The sequence below is a fragment of the Myxine glutinosa genome, chromosome 3 (assembly GCF_964187855.1).
Source record: "Myxine glutinosa chromosome 3, kmMyxGlut1.1, whole genome shotgun sequence".
In the NCBI taxonomy this organism is placed as follows: domain Eukaryota; kingdom Metazoa; phylum Chordata; class Myxini; order Myxiniformes; family Myxinidae; genus Myxine; species Myxine glutinosa.
Window position 1 is genome coordinate 94,475,276 of NC_136263.1, and position 19,981 is coordinate 94,495,256.

General features: G+C 46.3%; 1 protein-coding gene across 1 annotated transcript in view; it reads left to right on the plus strand.

Moving 5' to 3' along the window:
• The window catches only part of LOC137423369 (beta-1,3-N-acetylglucosaminyltransferase radical fringe), a 131,420-nt gene extending 114,015 nt beyond the window's left edge, over positions 1-17,405 (plus strand). Inside the window, exons 7-8 of the mRNA XM_068110444.2 lie at positions 10,935-11,020; positions 13,674-17,405. Coding sequence (XP_067966545.1) covers positions 10,935-11,020; positions 13,674-13,740 — 153 coding nt within the window. The 3' untranslated portion in view covers positions 13,741-17,405. The remainder of the gene's footprint in view (positions 1-10,934; positions 11,021-13,673) is intronic.
• Positions 17,406-19,981: the final 2,576 nt, after the last annotated feature.

Below are 19,981 nucleotides of genomic sequence, written 5' to 3' on the forward strand. Positions count from 1 at the left end.
CCCTCATCAATCTGCACTCAATACCCCCATCATGACAAAGAGAAAACAGGATTTTAGAAAGTTTTGCAAATTTATTAAAAATAAAAAACTGAAATATCACATTGACATAAGTATTCAGATGCTTAACTCAGTACTCAGTTGAAGCACCTTTGGCAGCGATTACAGCCTCGAGTCTTCTTGGGTATGACGTGACAAGCTTTGCACACCTGGATTTGGGGATTTTCTGCCATTCTTCTCTGCAGATCCTCTCAAGCTCTGTCAGGTTGGATGGGGACCGTTGGTGGACAGCCATTTTCAGGTCTCTCCAGAGATGCTCGATTCGGTTGAAGTCAGGGCTCTGGCTGGGCCACTCAAGGACCTTCACAGAGTTGTCCCTAAGCCACTCCTGCGTTGTCTTGGCTTGCGCTTCGGGTCATTGTCCTGTTGGAAGGTGAAACTTCGGCCTAGTCTGAGGTCCTGAGCGCTCTGTTTCAGGTTTTCATTAAGGATATCTCTGCACATTGCTCCGTTCATTGTTCCCTCAACCCTGACTAGTCCCTGATGCTGAAAACACCCCCACAGCATGATGCTGCCACCACCATGCTTCACCGTTGGGATGGTATTGGGCAGGTGATGAGCGGTGCCTGGTTTCCTCCAGACATGACGCTTAGAATCGAGGCCAAACAGTTCAATCTTGGTTTCATCAGACCACAGAATCTTGTTTCTCACAGTCTGAGAGTCCTTTAGGTGCTTTTTAGCAAACTCCAAGCGGGCTTTCATGTGTCTTTCACTGAGGAGAGGCCTCCGTCTGGCCACTCTGCCGTAAAGCCCAGATCGGTGGAGTATTGCAGTGATGGTTGTCCTTCTGGAAGTTTCTCCCATCTCCACACAGGATCTCTGGAGCTCAGCCAGAGTGACCATCGGGTTCTTGGTCACCTCTCTTACCAAGGCCCTTCTCCCCCGATTGCTCAGTTTGGCCGGGTGGCCAGCTATAGGAAGAGTCCTGGTTGTTCCAAACTTCTTCCATTTAATAATTATGGAGGCCACTGCGCTCTTGGGAACCTTCAATGCAGCAGAGATTTTTTTTGTAGGCTTCCCCAGATCTGTGCCTCGACACAATCCTGTCTCTGAGCTCTGCAGGCAGTTCTTTCGACCTCATGGCTTGGTTTTTACTCTGATATGCATTGTCAGCTGTGAGACCTTATATAGACAGGTGTGTGCCTTTCCAAATCATGTCCAATCAATTGAATTTACCACAGGTGGACTACAATCAAGGTGTAGAAACATCTCAAAGATGATCAAGAGAAATGGGAGGCACCTTAGCTAAATTTCAAGTGTCATAGCGAAGGGTCTGAATACTTATGTCAATGTGATATTTCAGTTTTTTCTTTTTAATAAATTTGCAAAACTTTCTAAAATCCTGTTTTCTCTTTGTCATTATGGGGTATTGAGTGTGGATTGATGAGGAAAAAAATGAATTTAAACAATTTCAGCATAAGGCTGCAACATAACAAAATGTGAAAAAGTGAAGGGGTCTGAATACTTTCTGAATGCACTGTATATAGACATTTTCAAGGTACCCAGCGATTGTCACTTTTCATCAGATTGAATTGAAAATTAACATATTGGCATAGTGCCTCACGGAATTGGAAAACCAACTCGTTTTTCGGTCAAAAGGTCAAAGGTCAACTCAAGGTCAACTTCCAAAATCATGAATTTTCATCTGAAAAATCATGAATTTTCATTCGATTAACTTGAGTGTGTAACAGCATTTGCATTGCGCCTCACTGAATTGGGAAACCAACTATTTTTGAGGTTAAAAGGTCAAAGGTCAACTCAAGGTGAAACTTCTAAAATCATCAATTTTCATCTGAAAAATCATCACTTTTCATCCTATTAACCTGAGCTTTGATCAAGATCGTCAACTTTAATCTTGATGAAGTTTGATGGATCAATGGCATCCTTTTTTTTTGGGGGGGGGGTGTCGGGGGGAGGGGTGGATTTTGCAAGTATCATGCTCTGAATGACGTGTTCTTCTTTGTCTGTTTGTCACTCGCCTACAGGTCACAATTCTAAACCTAAACCAATCATCATGAAACTTCACCAAGTTGTAGAGGTCGGCAAAAATGAGAAGCCTATTGATATTGAGGTCAAAGGTCAATGGTCATCTGGAGGTAATTCCTAAAATTGCCATTTTTTATCCGATTGACTTGAAAATTGAACAGTATTTGTTTATTGAGTCACTAAATTGGAAAACCAACTATTTTTGACGTAAAAAGGTCAGGTCAACTCAAGGTCAAATTTCCAAAATAATAATTTTTTAAATCTGAAAAACCTCAATTTTCATCCGAATGACTTGAAAATTTAACAGCATTTGCACATTGAGTCAATAAATTGGGAAACCAACTATTTTTGAGGTCAAAGGTCAACTCAAGGTCAAACTTACAAAATCATAAATTTTCATCTGAAAAAACATGAATTTTCATCCGATTGACTTGATAATAGAAGAGCATTTGCACATCGAGTCACTAAATAGGGAATCCAACTATTTTTGAGGTCAAATGTCAAAGGGCAACTCTAGATCAAACTTCTAAAATCATCAATTTTCATCTAAAAAATCATCACTTTTCATCCTATTGATCCGGGCTTTCATCAAGATCGTCAATTTTAATCTTGATGAAATGGACAATTTGCTGGATCAATTGCAACCTTTTTTCAGGGGTGGAAGGGGGGTGGAGTGGATTTTCCATGTATCGTGTTCTGCATGACGTCTTCTTGTTTGTTTGTTTGAGTTGTTGGCTTATTAGATTAATTTGTTGATATGTTAATTACACTAGACTGGTGGTGTAATGGTTGGAGTGTCCGCTCTGAGTTTCGAAAGTCGGCGATTCGAACCCTGGCCGAGTCATACCAAAGACTTAAAAAATGGTATGTGCTGCTTTCTTGCTTGACGCTCAGGAATATTGCCCAATAAAAGCGAAAATACCGCTTTTGCAAAAAACATGTCTCACCAAAGTTTTGATCGATTTTCATGTTGTGACCAGGTTTCTGGCGGCCTTCGGGCATAGATTTATCAGGATAACATGATTAGTCTGCTTTAATTTTGCATAAAAGAGTGTCTTACAATGTACAACTTTAAAGTTAAAATTATAAAATTTTCCTACCAGGGGCGAGGGTTCACCCCGCACCCAGACCCCCCCCCCTCTCTCGAACCCCTCTTACCCGCCCAGACCTTCTACTCCCCTCCCAGACCCCCACACTCAGTCACTTCGCTTACTCGCACCGCGGATCCTTTCCAACCTACCGCTTTTTCTTCTGTCAATGTTGGCAACGATGCTAATGGCCTCCTCCTGCGTCGATGAAAGGGAACTCGTATTATAATGTGTTGAAGTGGGAACAAGACTTTTGTCAAGGCTTGTAATAGAGCAGAAATTGCATTAGAGATACAGCTATAAGACATGCAATGGCAGTGGAAAATAGCATGTGAAGTCACTGTCGGTACTGTCATATCAGTACAAAGGAATTCAAAGTGTGAGGCAAAAAACACGCAATAGCAGTGATGTGGATAGCGGAGCGTGAGGAAGAAGGAATAGGACAGAAGAATGTGAGGAGGAAGTGGTGGTTGGAAAGTGGAGGGATGGGGATTGAGAAGGAGAGGGGGTGTTGTGTAACAGCATCGAAAGTGACACCAAGCTTTAAGGAGTATATTGACTGTTCCACCAGTGACCTAGATGGTTTGGTGACGGAATTCTATCCTCGCAGGGATTGCTCGTGTCTTCCACAATCGTGTTAACAATCGGTAAATCGGGCTGTCCTAACCCCACTCCACCATCTCGTCATGCCACTTTGAGCACAGCCAGAGGCACTCATCGATCAGCTCGATCAGACTCATCTGCAGGTGAAACGAGTTGATCAGCGTCAAATACAGTTTCAAAGTGTATCATTTTTTTTTTTTGATATTTGGCCCATTGTCAAAAATAATTGATAATGGCCCAAATATCGTCAAACGAACGTGATCCCCCAGACTTTTGTCATCTGAAAAATTGTCACTTTTCATCCGATTGACTTGAAAATTTAACAGCCTTTGCAGAGCGCCTCACTGAATTGGAAAACCAACTACTTTTGAGGTCAAAAGGTCAAAGGTCAACTCAAGGTTAAACTTCTAAAATCGTCAATTTTCATCTGAAAAATCGTCACTTTTCATCTTATTAACCTGAGCCTTGATCAAGATCGTCGATTTTAATCTTGATGAAATGGACAATTTCATGGATCAATGGCATCCTTTTTTTGGTGAGCAACCAAATAACCACCATCACCATACGAGAGGCATTGGCCCTGAAAGTTAGGGCAGGAATTTTTAAATAATGTCCAAGTCAAAGGACATCGTGCTCATTATAATAATAATCTATCTATAATTCCAGTAATCTCTGTATGTCTGTGTGTATGTCTGTGTGTCTGTGACCGCTGTTTCTCGACAACCACGGGTCCGATATACTTGAAACTTGCCAGGTATATTGCTGGGGACCCGAGGATGTGCCTTTTCAAGGTTTCATATTAATCGGACAAGTAGTTACCGAGCTATGGCGATTTAGCCGTTCGCCGTTCGCTTTGGCTTTGCGAATGGACCAAACCATTTCATGTAAATAGAGGGGGGGGGTTCTGTGGTCGTTACTGCCACGTGGTTTCAAAGTTTTTTTTTGTTGTTGTTGTTTGCACGCATGTTTTTTTGCACGCACGTACGGGCACCCACGTACGGGCACGTCCTAGTCTATCTATAATTCCAGTAATCTCTGTATGTCTGTGTGTATGTCTGTGTGTCTGTGACCGCTGTTTCTCGACAACCACGGGTCCGATATACTTTAAACTTGCCAGGTATATTGCTGGGGACCCGAGGATGTGCCTTTTCAAGGTTTCATATTAATCGGAGAAGTAGTTACCGAGCTATGGCGATTTAGCCGTTCGCCGTTCGCTTTGGCTATGCGAATGGACCAAACCATTTCATGTAAATAGAGGGGGGGGGGGTTCTGTGGTCGTTGCGAATGGACCAAACCATTTCATGTAAATAGAGGGGGGGGTTCTGTGGTCGTTACTGCCACGTGGTTTCAAAGTTTTTTTTTGTTGTTTGCACGCATGTTTTTTTGCACGCACGTACGGGCACCCACGTACGGGCACGTCCTAGTAATAATAATAATAATAATACATTTATTTTATATAGCGCTTTTCAAGAAGCCCAAAGGTGCTTTGACAGAGTACAAAAAAACAAGTGCAAAAAGACAAAAATCAACAGGTAAATAATCAAAGCAAAAGGAAGGAGAAGGAGAAGAGATAGTCAGGGGTTAAATGCTGTGGGTTAAATGTTGAATGCAGTGTTGAACAGGTGGGTCTTGAGTGATGTTTTGAATGTTGTGAGTGAGGAGGAGTCTCTGATGGTGTGAGGTAGTGAGTTCCAGAGGGTGGGAGCAGCGATGGAGAAGGCCCTGTCCCCCCAGGATCTGAATTTGGTCCGCATGGGGGGGGGGGGTCAGGAGGTTGGTACCAGCAGAGCGGAGGTTGCGGGTGGGAGTGTGTCTGGAGAGGAGGTCAGTCAGGTAGGATGGTGCCAGGTTATGGAGGGCTTTGTAGCTCAAGAGGAGGATTTTGTACTGGATTCTCTGGGGGATGGGGAGCCAGTGAAGCTTGTAAAGGACGGGGGTGATGTGGTCACGGGTCCGGGAATGGGTGAGTAGACGGGCAGCGGAGTTCTGAATGTATTGGAGTTTATTGATGATTATTGAGGGTGAACCAAAGAGGAGGCTGTTGCAGTAGTCCAGACGGGAGGTGATGAAGGCGTGGATGAGGGTTTCTGCAGCCGTGGAGGAGAGGGATGGACTGAGACGGGCGATGTTTTTCAGGTGAAAGAAGGCTGTCTTTGTGATCTGTTTAGTGTATTTGTCGAAGGAGAGGGTTTGGTCAAAGATGATGCCAAGATTCCGGATGTGAGGGGAGGTGGATACTGGGAAACCGTCGATGTTGAGGGCAAAGTTATGGGTGGATTTGGTGAGCGTTTTTGGGCCAATGATGATTATTTCAGATTTATCATAGTTAAGTTTTAGGAAGTTGATTTGAAGCCAGGATTTTATTTCAGTGATGCAGTTTGTCAGGATAGAGTGGGTGGCGGTGGAGATGGACTTGGTGGAGATGAAAAGCTGGATGTCATCCGCGAAGCAGTGGAATTGGAGACCATGACGGCGGATTAAGTGACCAAGGGGGGGTCAGGTACAGGGTGAAGAGGAGGGGGCCAAGAACTGAACCTTGGGGGAGGGGAGCAGTGGGGGATTTGCAGTTATTGATGGAGATGAACTGGCGTCTGTCGGAGAGGTATGATTTGATCCAAGAGAGGGCAGTGCCGGTAATGTTAAAGGTGGTTTCAAGTCGGGTGAGGAGGATGGTGTGATTGATGGTGTCAAAGGCGGCGCTGAGGTCGAGAAGGATGAGAATGTTGAGGTTGCCAGCGTCAGAGGAGAGAAGGTCGTTGGTGATTTTGAGGAGAGCAGTTTCTGTACTGTGGTTGGAGCGGAATCCGGATTGGAATGTTTCATACAGGTTATTGGCAGAGAGGTGATGTTTAAGTTGAGTGGCTACAGCGCGTTCCAAAACTTTTGACAGAAAGGGTAGGTTGGAGATGGGTCTGAAGTTGTTTAGGGTGTCAGGGTTGAGTCCAGGTTTTTTCAGAATGGGGGTAACAGCAGCAATTTTGAGGGATGGTGGGATGATGCCTGTAGACAGGGAGGAGTTTATTGTTGCAGTGATAAGTGGAGAGAGAGCAGGAAGGGAGGCCTTGAGAAAGCTGGAGGGGATGGGGTCAAAAGTGCAGGTGGCAGTTTTCATTCCTATGAGGAGTTCAGAGAGGTCAGTAGGGGAGACTGGGGAGAACTGAGACGGGGGTTGGCAGGATAAGGGGGGGCAGGTGGTTTGAGGGGGAGCAGGTGCGGTGGTGGTTAAGCTGCTGTAGATGTTGTCAATTTTGCGTTGGAAGAATGAAAGGAAGGAGATGCAGTTGTCTACTGTGAATGACTGGGTGGTGGTGTCCAGGGGGCTGAGGAGTTTGTTTATTGTCGAGAAGAGTGCTTTTGTGTTTCCAGAGCCAGAGTGGATAATTTGAGAGTAGTAGGCGGAGCGGGCGCGGGAGAGGGCATCTTTGTAGTGTTGTAGGTGGTCCTTGTAGGCTTGGGAGTGAATTGTGAGACCTGTTTTATTGCGGAGTCTTTCAAGTTGGCGAGCACGAGTTTTCATCAGGCGGAGTTCAGGGGTAAACCAGGGAGCAGAATGGGTGAAAGAAACTGTTTTGGTTTTCACGGGTGCAAGCTGGTCAAGGCAGGAGGAGAGAGTGTGGTTGTAGTCGTCAGTGAGGTCAGAAGGGGTGTGGAGGTCAACAAAGGGAGAAGTGGACATTTTTTCAGAGAGGGTGGATGAGAATGAGGTAGGTGAAAGAGCGTTTAGCTTACGGAAATTGATAGTGCGATAATGCCTTGGTGCTGGGGTGGGATGTTGATGGTCATAGTGATGGCTAAGTGGTCAGAGATGGTGAGGTCGGAGCCAGAGAGATGGTGCAAAATTAATCCAGTAGAGCAGACAAGGTCCAGAATGTGCCCACGGTTATGGGTAGGAAAGTTGACATGTTGAGTGAGGTTAAAGCAGGTGAGTAAATCAGTGAAGTCAGTGGTTATTGTGGAGTCCATGTGGATATTGAAATCACCGAGGAGGAGGATTGAGGGGGAGAGGGAACAGAGCTGGGTCAGAAAGTAGGAGACGTCAGACAGGAATGATGGGTGTGGTTTGGGAGGGCGGTAGACGACAGCCATGACTGACTGTGTGTGACCAGAGAGTTTAAAAGCCAGGTGTTCAAATTATGGAGCAGATGAGATGGAGATGAGGCTGGTCTTTATGTCCTGTTGGTGAATTACGGCAATTCCACCACCTCGGCCCTCCGAGCGTGGTTTATTGATGTAAGAATATCCATTGGGTGTAGTGAGGTTGAGTGAGAAGTAGTCCAGAGGTTGTTGCCAGGTTTCAGTGAGACAGAAAAAGTCCAGTTTATTTTCCAGAATGTAGTCGTTCAGGATGAGGCTTTTGTTGTTGAGGGACCGGGTATTGAACAGGGTGAGCTTGATGTTGCTTTGTACGGTGGGGATGAACTCAGGTGATTTAGCCAGGGTTTGCAGACAGGAGGTGCTGTGCGTTGCTGTGACCAGGTGCACTGGGACGATGAGTGGGAGTTAAGACCTTCACTGTGCTGAGCCGACCAGAGTACGGGAATGAAGTGACCTGTTTGTAAATAAACAAACTTACGACCGGAGCCTCTATGAATGTATCTGGGTCGTCGCAGGAGTCCGTGGGATTTGATTGCAGAGATGCATGATGGGGTGGTGAGTATTGAGCAGAAGAAGCCTTGCGGCGGAGTACCTTAGAGCCATGCCAGGCGGGAGCGAAGGGACGAGTAAGAGGCCAATGTTGAGGAGGACGAGTAGGCCTTGCCGCAGCGGCAAACGACCGCAGCCGCTAATCAAGACAGCAAAGGCCGCAGCGGCAAACGACCGCAGCCGCTAATCAAGCAAACCAAGACCGCAGCGGCAAACAGCCACGGCCACAAACAACGGAAGCGGGCCTGAGGAAACAGTGGAAGAGCCGGGCAGGCGGAGCCAGGAGCAGAGCCGGGACCGAGCAGAGGGCAGACCCAACGGCCAAAAAGCCACCACGACCACCAGAAAAGCAGACTATATACAATGACCCAGTCGGAGAAGCGGCGAACAAATAACGCCAGCGTCCTCTCCAGACCGGACCGGAAGCGGAAGCTTCACAATATGAAGAAGAACATTGACACATTGACAGAACACAAGGGTGACAGGTCATAGGGGGATCGGGAATCGAACCCCTACTAGTTACAGCTCAAAGCAAGCGTAACTAGTAGGGGTTTCCTACCATGGGCGAGGGTTCACCCCGCACCCAGACCCCCCCTCCTCTCTCGAACCCCTCTTACCCTCCCCTACCTCTGAGGTTTCCTGTTATGAAAAATTGACCTTAAGGGAAGAACTAGTGGCCTGTCAGTTTTACACCACAACATCATTGTCCATATGTAAAGAACAAGTACTTGACACGTCGATAGCAAGTATCCCATATTCTATATTTGATGTTGCATGATGAGGCAAGGATTTGACCCACAGTGGGTTGTTGTGTTCACTTGGATCTATTTATTTGAGGAATAATAGGCGATTCTGGTGCTCAGTTTTTCCAATTATTTTTGTCCAGTCAGGGGTTATGGTACGCAGCTTTGTACTGAAATTCACCAAGATACCATGCCTCGTATCACCCTCTGCTGGTATAAATGCGGGTTGCATGCACCAATGACTTCGTGAACTCCAGCTATGCATGTATTTTCCCTTGTACCGATCAAGGCTGAAGTAGAAAGTTGTACATTTTATGTAAAACAGTTGATAATAATAATAATAATTAATGTAATCAAATCAATGTAGACATAGGGCTGGCAGGATTACCTGGAGGTACGCACACTCATCTCTCAACCGTCTTGCCTGGGTTTGAATCCTGCTGCAGTTAGAAACTGTCAACCTGGCGTTTCAGAGGCAGCGTGATTACCTCGGCGACCAAAGGTGGTTACCCGTCTGTTATGTCGGTGGAGGTGGAGGTCATGTGGAGGTTATGGAGGTTATGTTTTCACCCGTCTGTTTGTCTGTCTGTCTGTTTGTTTGTTTGTGAACAAAATATCTCAAAGTTGTGGACGGATTCGGACGAAATTTGGCAGAGATGTAGCATATGTGACAAGAACGAAACGAATAGATTTTGGTGAAGATCCGGATTCGGATCCGGCTACTAGAATTTTTTTAGTGATTCGTCACGATTGGGAGATAGGGCCAACGATACATAGCGGGATATCTCAAAAAGTTGTGGACGGATTTGGACGAAACGTGGTGGACCGGTTGGGTGTCTGACAAGGACAAATAGATTCGATTTTGGTGAAGATCTGAATATGGATTTGGATATGAGAATTATTTAATTTTTAAGTGATTCTTCACCATTGAGAGATAGAGCCAAAAACGATACATAGCGGGATCTCTCAAAAAGTTATGGATGGATTTGGACGAAACTTGTTAGACAGGTTGTGTGTGTGACAAGGAAGAATCTTCAATTTTGGTGAAGATCTGGATCCGGATCCAGCTAGTGTAGTAGAATATTTTAAGTGATTCTTCACCATTGAGTGATATGGCCAACCAGGCGGAGGTTTGCTCTCTACTGAGTGCCGTTCTAGTTCATCAAGGTGTTTGTGGCATCCCTCAGATTTGGTGGACTTTAAAGACTCCACGGTGTCGGTTGCGAAGAGAAGGCGAGCTATCGCCGGCACCCTGAACAAATTACAAAACCGGAGCCTGGTAAATTAAAGAAAGACAGTAGGACATGGGTTTCAAACTTTAGGCACATGGGGAATGCACGTTATTAATACGACGGACAAAATGAGAAGGCTAAGCAGACTGCGTTTTATCCATTTTGTGCACCAATGAGTTGCAGCCCCTTATCTCCATAGTAAATCGGCAAGCCCCGATTGTTGCGTCGACCAAGCCACCGAGTCCGCTGGTCTGGAGCCGAGTCGGCACCTTGCCTCGGTTATTCAATCTGCCCGAGCACTCGCTCATAACATTTCCCCCACTCTCGCTGATGGGTACAATGGCTCGTTGCATCGCGGTAATGCACGGCTCCGTGTGCAATAGTTGTAATGCATACCTTTTCAATGCGTGATGGAACATTGGGCAGAGTGATGGACTCTTTTGCGACTGTGAACCGGCACGTGCTTTGCCCTGTAACCGGATAAATCCATCTGCTGACTCATAGTGAAAGGCGCGTGTATTTTTGAATGTGGATAATTCTAACGTGCCTGTGTCTGTTTGTGCAATAACCATTGCTGTTAGGTCACCTTGAGCTACGGCACATTTGAAAACAAGCGCAACGTCATAAACCTCAGTGGAGTCTTCCCAGTGGAACAGGATCCTTCCCGGTGAGCGACGCCCGGTGCGCTGACATTGCACGGAGTATGTCGTGTCGATAACTCGCTTTGGTCAGATTGTTTCCTTCGTCATTAGCTTTTATTAATTATTTTTGTTTTTGTATGCAAGATCGAGGCTCATGTAAGAGCTAGCACATTAAACACACATTAGCACAAAAAAAACACAAAAAACATATACGGACACATAAACCAATAAAGGAGGGGGAAACGATATGGAGAGAGAGGGAAGCACACAAGCACAACAGTAGATAACATGGACATCGGGAGATCTATGGAAGGGAGAGGGCACGGTGTAAAACAAATTGACACTATTCTCACTTTGTTTCCTCGTCCGTGTGATGCGTAAACTCACCGTAAAATTGCAACTTGCTTTGATCATTTCCCTTTTGTGCAGTTTTTATTTCCATCTCCTCTTGTTGTGCGGAACTGTGCCAATCTTTTTTAAAGGCAGATTTCGGTGTTACATACAGGACTTGCGACCGATGCCTCGGAAACTTAGCTCCGTACAAGTTTTATCAACACCGGTCGCACAAAGCGGTCGTCACAATGAGAAACGAGGCTCGAAACGAGAAAACGACACAGTACCTTGGGTTGAATGAAATTCCCAAATGGAACACCGGGGCAATGTGCTCTACAACGATACAGTAGAAGAATAGAGATTTGAAGATTGCACATCGACGCCACGTTCGCCATTCCGGAGCATGGTCCTCCAAGGAGGCCTTGCGGTTTGTTCTCAATTAAACAGTAAATGTGCGAGTGAATTGCTGAAATTGCAAAACATTTAGAGTATACAATTTAACAAGAAACATGAAGCAAATTTCTGCACCACTTGCCTGTAAATCAGACCTTAGGTGTTTGTTACCTCCGCCACCGAAGGTGAACGGAGGTTATGTTTTCACCCCTGTCTGTCTGTCTGCCTGTCTGTGAACAAAATATCTCAAAAATTTGTTGACGGATTCGGATGAAATTTGGCAGCGATGTAGCGTATGTGACAAGGACGAAACGATTCGATTTTGGTGAAGATCCGGATTCGGATCCGGCTACTAGAATGTTAAAGTGATTCTTCACCATTGGGAGATCGGGCCAAAAACGATACATAGTGGGATATCTCAAAAAGTTGTGGACAGATTTGGACGAAACTTTGTGGACAGGTTGTGCGTGTGACAATGACTTATTGATTCGACTTTGGTGAAGATCTGAATCTGGATTCGGATACGAGAATTATTTAAATTTTAAGTGATTCTTCACCATCGAGAGATAGGGCTAAAACCGACATACGTATAGCATGATACCCAAATAAGTTATGGACGTGTTATGACTAAACTTGGTGGACGAGTTTGTTTGGTGACAAGAACAAGCCGATTAGATTTCGGTTCAGGTCCGAATCCAGATCCGGCCTATCAGTGGATGCAAAACATAAACTGTTCAGCCTGGCGGAGTATGCGCTTTGCCGAGTGCTGTTCCAGTTGGTTCTATTTTTGCGTAATTCCCATTTCCCACCAGCTGTAAAGGAAATGGTTTGTTGGTTACAGGACCACTTGACTCAGTTTTACAAGAAATTTAACAACTACTACTACTCTATATGAATATAATAGTTTTCAGTTATCTGACTTAAATTTGCCTCCCTTTAATTCCAAATCGCCACATCTTCCCACGCCTCCTCCCCCAAGCCCTCTCCCTCCCACAGATCTCCCGATGTCCCTCTCTCTCCATCTTGTTCTCCCGCTCCCTTTATCATATGTTTTATGTGTCAGTTTGTGTTTTTGTGATTAATGTTAGCTCTTACACGAGCCTCGTTCTTGTATACAAAAAAAAATAATCTTTTAAGATCGCATCTTGTAGGGACATTGTAAGTGTTGGTTAAAACTGACAATAATAAACAGTAACTTAGAATGTGAATTGTGAATCTTCGATAAAAGCCAAAGAAATGTATTTTTAATGTAGATTGTGTTTGTCTTTCAAGGGAATTAGCCGAAGCATTTGATGCTTGTGGAATGTTGGGGTTTTTTTTAATTTTTATTTACCTGCTGCCCCCTCCCCAACCCCCAGGTATTTCGACCTCGGTTCCCTTCACCAACAGCCAGTGGCTCAGATTAGAATGCCACAGGGCCAGTAGTTCTCTCCAATCCTTTTGTGCTTATAATATCTCACAGCCAACAAGCGTAAAGTTTAAATAAGTAATCAATAAATGAACAAGACGGAGACGTAGGCCCTGGGAAGGCTTTGTTATACCTACATTAGGAGATTAAAACCAACTTTGGGAGAAAACCATTGTATTGCTATTTTATTCGGTTTGACATTTACACGATGCACAGATATCTCAGTTGTGAGACCACTTCAGTAGAGCGGCCTCTATTGGTGGCATTGCAGGGTTGGATAACAAGTCTTACAAATCCTTGGTGCCCATTATGCTGCCAAATGTATGCACCTCTTTGTTGTAGGTCTCTAAGTGCAGGTGGAAAAGCACGAGCGTGTTAGCCCCGGTACTTAGATTGGGAATTGAAATGACCATTTTGTATAATTTGATGGCTCTTCATAACTCGTGATCATCTGAAGAGAGGTTGTATTGTCCATTGCTCTGTCTTTGTGAAATACGCTCTATTTATACGACCTTCTTTCCGTCCACCCGCCCCACTCCGTGTAGGTTTTTATCTCTGCACTGCATTCTCTACCCTGATACAGACTGGTGCCCACAGGATGCTGGCTCCTGACATTCCAGATATCCAACTACAAACCAACTCACCTGCTGCTCTCGGCCTTTGCCTTGCTCCATCTGCTTTTTATTAACAGTTGCTCCGTGTTTCGGATCATCTCCGAACTGTTCTCCGTTCCTTCGCTCTCTTCGTCTCTGCCCACCTTTCACGTCCGTTATCAACGACCGACGTAAGAATTTTGAAACGAACGCGCAGAAGGTCGACGTGGAATTTGCCTTGATCCGAGCACGGACAGACTGACAAGGCAAACGTCGTTCTTCTCATTCCATTAGCCGCAGTGCACATTGTCCTTGTCCCAGTGTTGACACGAGGTCATATCAGTATATTTACGAAAAGGAAGATGAACTCTCCGTGGGGACCGCGAAGCACGTCTCTGGTGAACAGCGACTAAAATAAGCTCAAGCCGGACTATTCCTTGTGCCATTAGAATTTCCATGTCGTGCCTTATTCTGTCATCACTCTGTGGAGCGTCATGTGATGACAAACGTACTTATTGCTCCAAGATTTACCGACGTGTGCCTTTCCTAGTGGAGCTTTGTGCTATTCAGCTGCTCGTGCTTATATTTTGGCGAAATTTATTCCAACAGTTGGTTCAGAACTTAACTACATGTTATGATTTGCCTAGAATGTTCACCACGTCTTGCTTCCGTCGGATCGTTCGTGGAACTAGTTTTTCGCTGCGCATCACATTCTGCTTCGAATGACTATTTCAGATCGGTGACAGTTCTCTGAATTTCACCACGGTCGCAGACCATGCCACCATGCCACCACACCACCACGACACCACGACAACACACCACCATGCCACCACGACACCACACCACCACGACACCATGACACCACACCACTACGCCACGGCACCACACCACTACGCCACCACGGCACCACACCACCATGCCACCACGACAACACACGACCATGCCACCACACCACCACGGCACCACACCACCACGACACCATGGCACCACACCACCACGGCACCACACCACTATGCCACCACGGCACCACGCCACCATGCCACCACACCATGGCACCACGCCACCACACCATGGCACCACACCCCACCATGCCACCACACCATGCCACCACACCACCACCTCACCATGCCACCACACCACCACGGCACCCCACCACCACACCATGCCACCACGGCACCATGCCACCACGACACCACACCATGCCACCACGCCACCATGACACCACGCCACTATGACACCATGCCACCACGACACCATGCCACCATGGCACCATTCCACAACGCCACTACAACACCACGCCACCATGGCACCACGACACCATGCCACCATGCAACCACGCCACTACGACACCACGGCACCTCGCCACTATGACACCACGGCACCACGACACCATGCCACCATGCAACCACGCCACGTCGCCACTATGACACCACGGCACCACGCCACCACGCCACCATGCCACCACGCCACCATGGAACCACGACACCATGACACCATGCAACCACGCCACTACGACACCACAGCACCTCGCCACTATGACACCACGACACCATGCCACCATGCAACGACGCCACTACGACACCTCGCCATTATGACACGACGGCACCACGACACCATGCCACCACACCACTACGACACCATGCCACCATGCCACCACGCCACTATGCCACCATGCCACCACAACACCATGCCACCACGCCACTATTCCACCATGGCACCACGACACCATGCGACCACGGCACCACAACACCATGCCACCACAACACCATGCCACCATGGCATCACGGCACCATGCCACCACGACACCATGCCACCACGACACCATGCCACCACGCTACTACTGCACCACGCCACCACAGCACCATGCCACCACGCCACTACGCCACCACGCCACCACGGCACCATGCCACCACGGCACTACGGCACCACGACACCATGCCACCACGGCACCACACCAACATGCCACCACGGCACCATGCCACCACGCCACTACTGCACCACGCCACCACGGCACCATGCCACCATGCCACTACGCCACCATGCCAACATGCCACCATGCCACCACACCAACATGCCACCATGCCACCACGGCACCACGACACCATGCCACTACGGCACCACGACACCATGCCACCACGCCACCATGCCAACATGCCACCACGACAACATGCCACCATGACAACATGCCACCACGACAACATGCCACCATGCCACCACGACAACATGCCACCACGACAACCTGCCACCACGACAACATGCCAACATGCCACCACGACAACATGCCACCACGACAACATGCCACCATGCCACCACGACAACATGCCACCACGCCAACATGCCACCACGACAACATGCCACCACGACAACATGCCACCACGACAACATGCCAACATGCCACCACGACAACATGCCACCACGACAACATGCCAACATGCCACCATGCCACCACGGCACTACGGCACCACGACACCACGCGAACATGCCACCACGGCACCATGCCACCACGCCACTACTGCACCACGGCACCATGCCACCACGCCACCATGCCACCCCGCCACTACGACACTACTGCACCACGGCAGCAAAATCCACGTGAGGACGTCATCATCGCTTTTCCATCGAATGTAACAGGTGCCGGAGGAATCGAGTGCATTCCTTTGAACGGCAGGTGACGCTGTCGGTTCTGCGTCCTGTCGGGCTCTCGTTGCCAACTGCTCACACCATTCTGCGTTAGTATGACGCCGTCGAGTCCATAAAGAACTCAACCTCGTGTTCATGTATTTTCCGAATCGCTTGCGTCGAACAAACGGAGAGCTCACCGTGACGTAATGTCACTCACTGTTTTGATGCACATCATTATTTAGCCGAAAATCAAACCCATCGCCTGGTTTGCTCCAAGAAAGGGAATGTAACGTTTACCTAATGATTTGGTTGCTCCTGCAGCATGGCCTGGATCCAACCCGCACTGCTGCCCCTGCACTGATAAGCTTCTCTCGCCTTCCGCCCGGGTTTCACGCTGCATAGGTGCAGTGAGGGAAAATGAAACTCTTGCGGGTTTTATCATTAATTTTCTAACCTTTGGAATTCTCCAGGTCGACCTCTTTCGGCTTTACCATGATCTCAGGCGAAGACCGCTTTGTGGCACGGTTCCGAGAATGTTTGCAACGGTCTCCGCTGGATGTGAGAGTTGATAACACGCTCCTGATACCTCGCACAGTATTTTACCCAAAACATTTGACTCTCTATCTTTAACCTTTGCGCCTTCCGATTACACGAACCTTTGCCCTTTCCCTTTGACACATCTGCTTGCCTTTTCCTGTGTATGTATGTATGTATGTATGTATATATGTATATATGTATGTATATATGTATGTATGTATGTATGTATGTATGTATGTATGTATATATATATGTATATTGATGCCCTTAATATGTGTGGGACCAAAGTTGGTATTAAATCCTATTTTGCTGTAAGTGAGGAAGGTTGCTGTTGCTCCTGTTAAAGGGATTATCACTCCAATGTGAAAATGAAGTTGAACCATCGTGTATAGTTTGCTTTGCGAATAGTCCTGGTGACCTTGACGTCCAACGTTTGCTTTTACTTTTGTACATGAAGAGCTTTTTACTCTTGTAGCAAAACAATTGCATTGTCGGTACAATATTAAACCTACATTTTGAATTGTCTTCTTTTTCCAGTTGAGGTTTTTTTGTTTTTTTTGCTGCCATGAAGTTAGGGGTTGTTGTTGTTTTCCTCTAGTTTTATACTAACCATTTTCTCCTGCTGGTAGAGAGAGAGAGAGAGAGAGAAAGAGAAAAATAGAAAAATAGAAAGAGAAACACCTTTAGAGGCCATTTTTCCCTGCAGAGCGGGGGTTCGCCTTTTTTGGAGCACCTTGGTCCCCTTTTTTTAAGCAATGTTTTATGGCCGGATGCCCTTCCTGCCACAAACCCTGTTAGTCGCCTCTTGCAACACACAGGGAATTACCAGTGTACAGGTACTCAATTTGCTGACCTCAGAAGGATGACAGGGTGAGTCAACCCCCCTGGCGTTAGTTCAGTGATTGACTGGGATTCGAACCCAGGGTCCCAAGCTGGCACCCTAACCGCTAAGTCAACACCAGGTTCTTTCTCCTGCTGGTTAAGCTGCAAAAAAATCTGTCTTAGACTGTTATTCATGCGAACTTGTGAAAGTCTTGTGTGATCTGTAGGTGCAGGCTGCTCCCTTTGGGTGGTAGTGATGCTCCATGGACGTCTCTCGGGGGGTGTACCTTTTGATGAAGGGTGAGGGCATTGCTTGTTGGCACCAGTTCGGTCTGTACCGCGATGGAAATATTCCCAAAGAGGAACCGTTTACTAGACCGTTTGACTTGCGGTTTAAACTCAGTGCTGTTTCCTCTATTGTGAGACGGCCTGGAAATGCCATTTTTCTGTTTTCTTGTTTCCCTTGTATAGGTTTCTTGTTTCTTGCGCTAAACACCTGGAATTTTTGCAACAATCGATACCATGTTTGGAATCCTGCAATAGAAACATGCTCACGAGTATCGGGTGATTACAGAGCAGGGATGGTCTATATATAATTAGATGTAGAGCTGAAGCAGAATGGCTCGCAGTCGAACTTTAACCGTGACCTCTTTGAGCTTTTGTAATCCGACAATATTGGTAAGTCTCGATACTAATACGACAACTACATTAACGACCCCACGTATTCCCACCTTTTTGGAGGGACAGCCGGAATCAGACAATATTGTTGAACACGCCAACATGTACGAAAAAGCAATAAGTCCTGCAAACGGGGTTCCACATGAAAGAGTTATTAGCGGTTAGGGTTCCGGCTTGGGATCCTGGGTTCAAATCCCGGTCGATTGTTGAATTAAAGCCAGGGGGGTTGATTCAGCCTGTCATCCTTCCGAGGTCGGCAAATTGAGTACCAGGTCACTGTGTGTTGCAAGAGGCGACCAACAGGGTTGGCGGCAGGAAAAGCATCCGGCCATAAAACATTGCTTCAAAAAAGGGGATCACGGTGCCCAAAAAAGGCCAACCCCTGCTCTGCGGGGAAAAATGGCCTCCAAAGGTGGTTCTTTACAGAATTAGCTAAACTTTAATTTAATTACAAGGTCGTGATTGTGTCTGGGAGTCGAGGGCAAGTGAAGAGGACTTTAATTAATTGTTTTAACAACTCTCGATTGTATTAGGAGCTCGGATGTTGACTCGAAGCCAATCATACGAGCTAGGACAGGAAAGCCATTGATTATCATTATTTAAGCTATGTATGTCGGTCGGGTTTAGTTGGTGGACGTTAAAGAGCTCATGGTGATCTTCGCGAAGAGTAGGTGAGCTAACGCCGACACCATGAACAAATTCCACATTCCTGCTATAACTACTGCTGGGAAGGCAACGGCAAACCACCCAGTATAATCCTGACAAGAAACTGCTTCGGTCCTCTTGTCCTCTTCAAGATGGAACTACAACACACTCTCACATCTTCAATTCCCACCTGTGATCTTTTCTCACCACATAAACGTCTCATCTTTTCCATTTGGTTCCTCCACCTGAATGTTTATATAACTGGTCATTTTCCCACCACCCTGTTGTCATTGTAGTCACCTTGCTCTTCCACGCGTCCCCTATTTGTCAACAAATGAAAAGACAAGCAAGGTTGAGGGTTCATCGGCACATCAGCCGGCTAATAGTCAGGTTCACTATGTTTTTTCGTTCAAAATTTTTGGAGATTAGCAAAACTATACATTTTTGTAATATTCAGAGCATGAGGAATCCAAAAATTAATGTTGGCATTTGCGTAGTTGTTTGTGAAAATGACACAGGACAGTGATGAAGATCTGTAAAAGCATATATATTCCTGAACGGTATAGACCTCGTAGATCCTGTGTATAGAACTTATACTTCAATCTGATACTAACAAGGCTGCTTTCTTGCTTTATAAACCCATACCTATAACTTCAAAGGACTTGCAATATCATGTATTATGTAATACAGTTATATCACAAATATAAAGACAATGGTTTTCAATTACCTTTGTTTGTTGCTTTTCTATAATCCTGAGCACTATTTTGAGGCCTTTATTGGATTCCTTGACCCAGAAAACATAGGATTAGCATATTTAATTAAGTTTCTAGGTTGACTAGAAGCCGAGATAGCGCAAAATATGTATTTTATGGCGGACATTTTGAAAATCCAAAATGGCGGCCATGCAGGTGTCTGTGCAAATGCCAACATTGATTTTCGGATTCTCCATGCTCTGA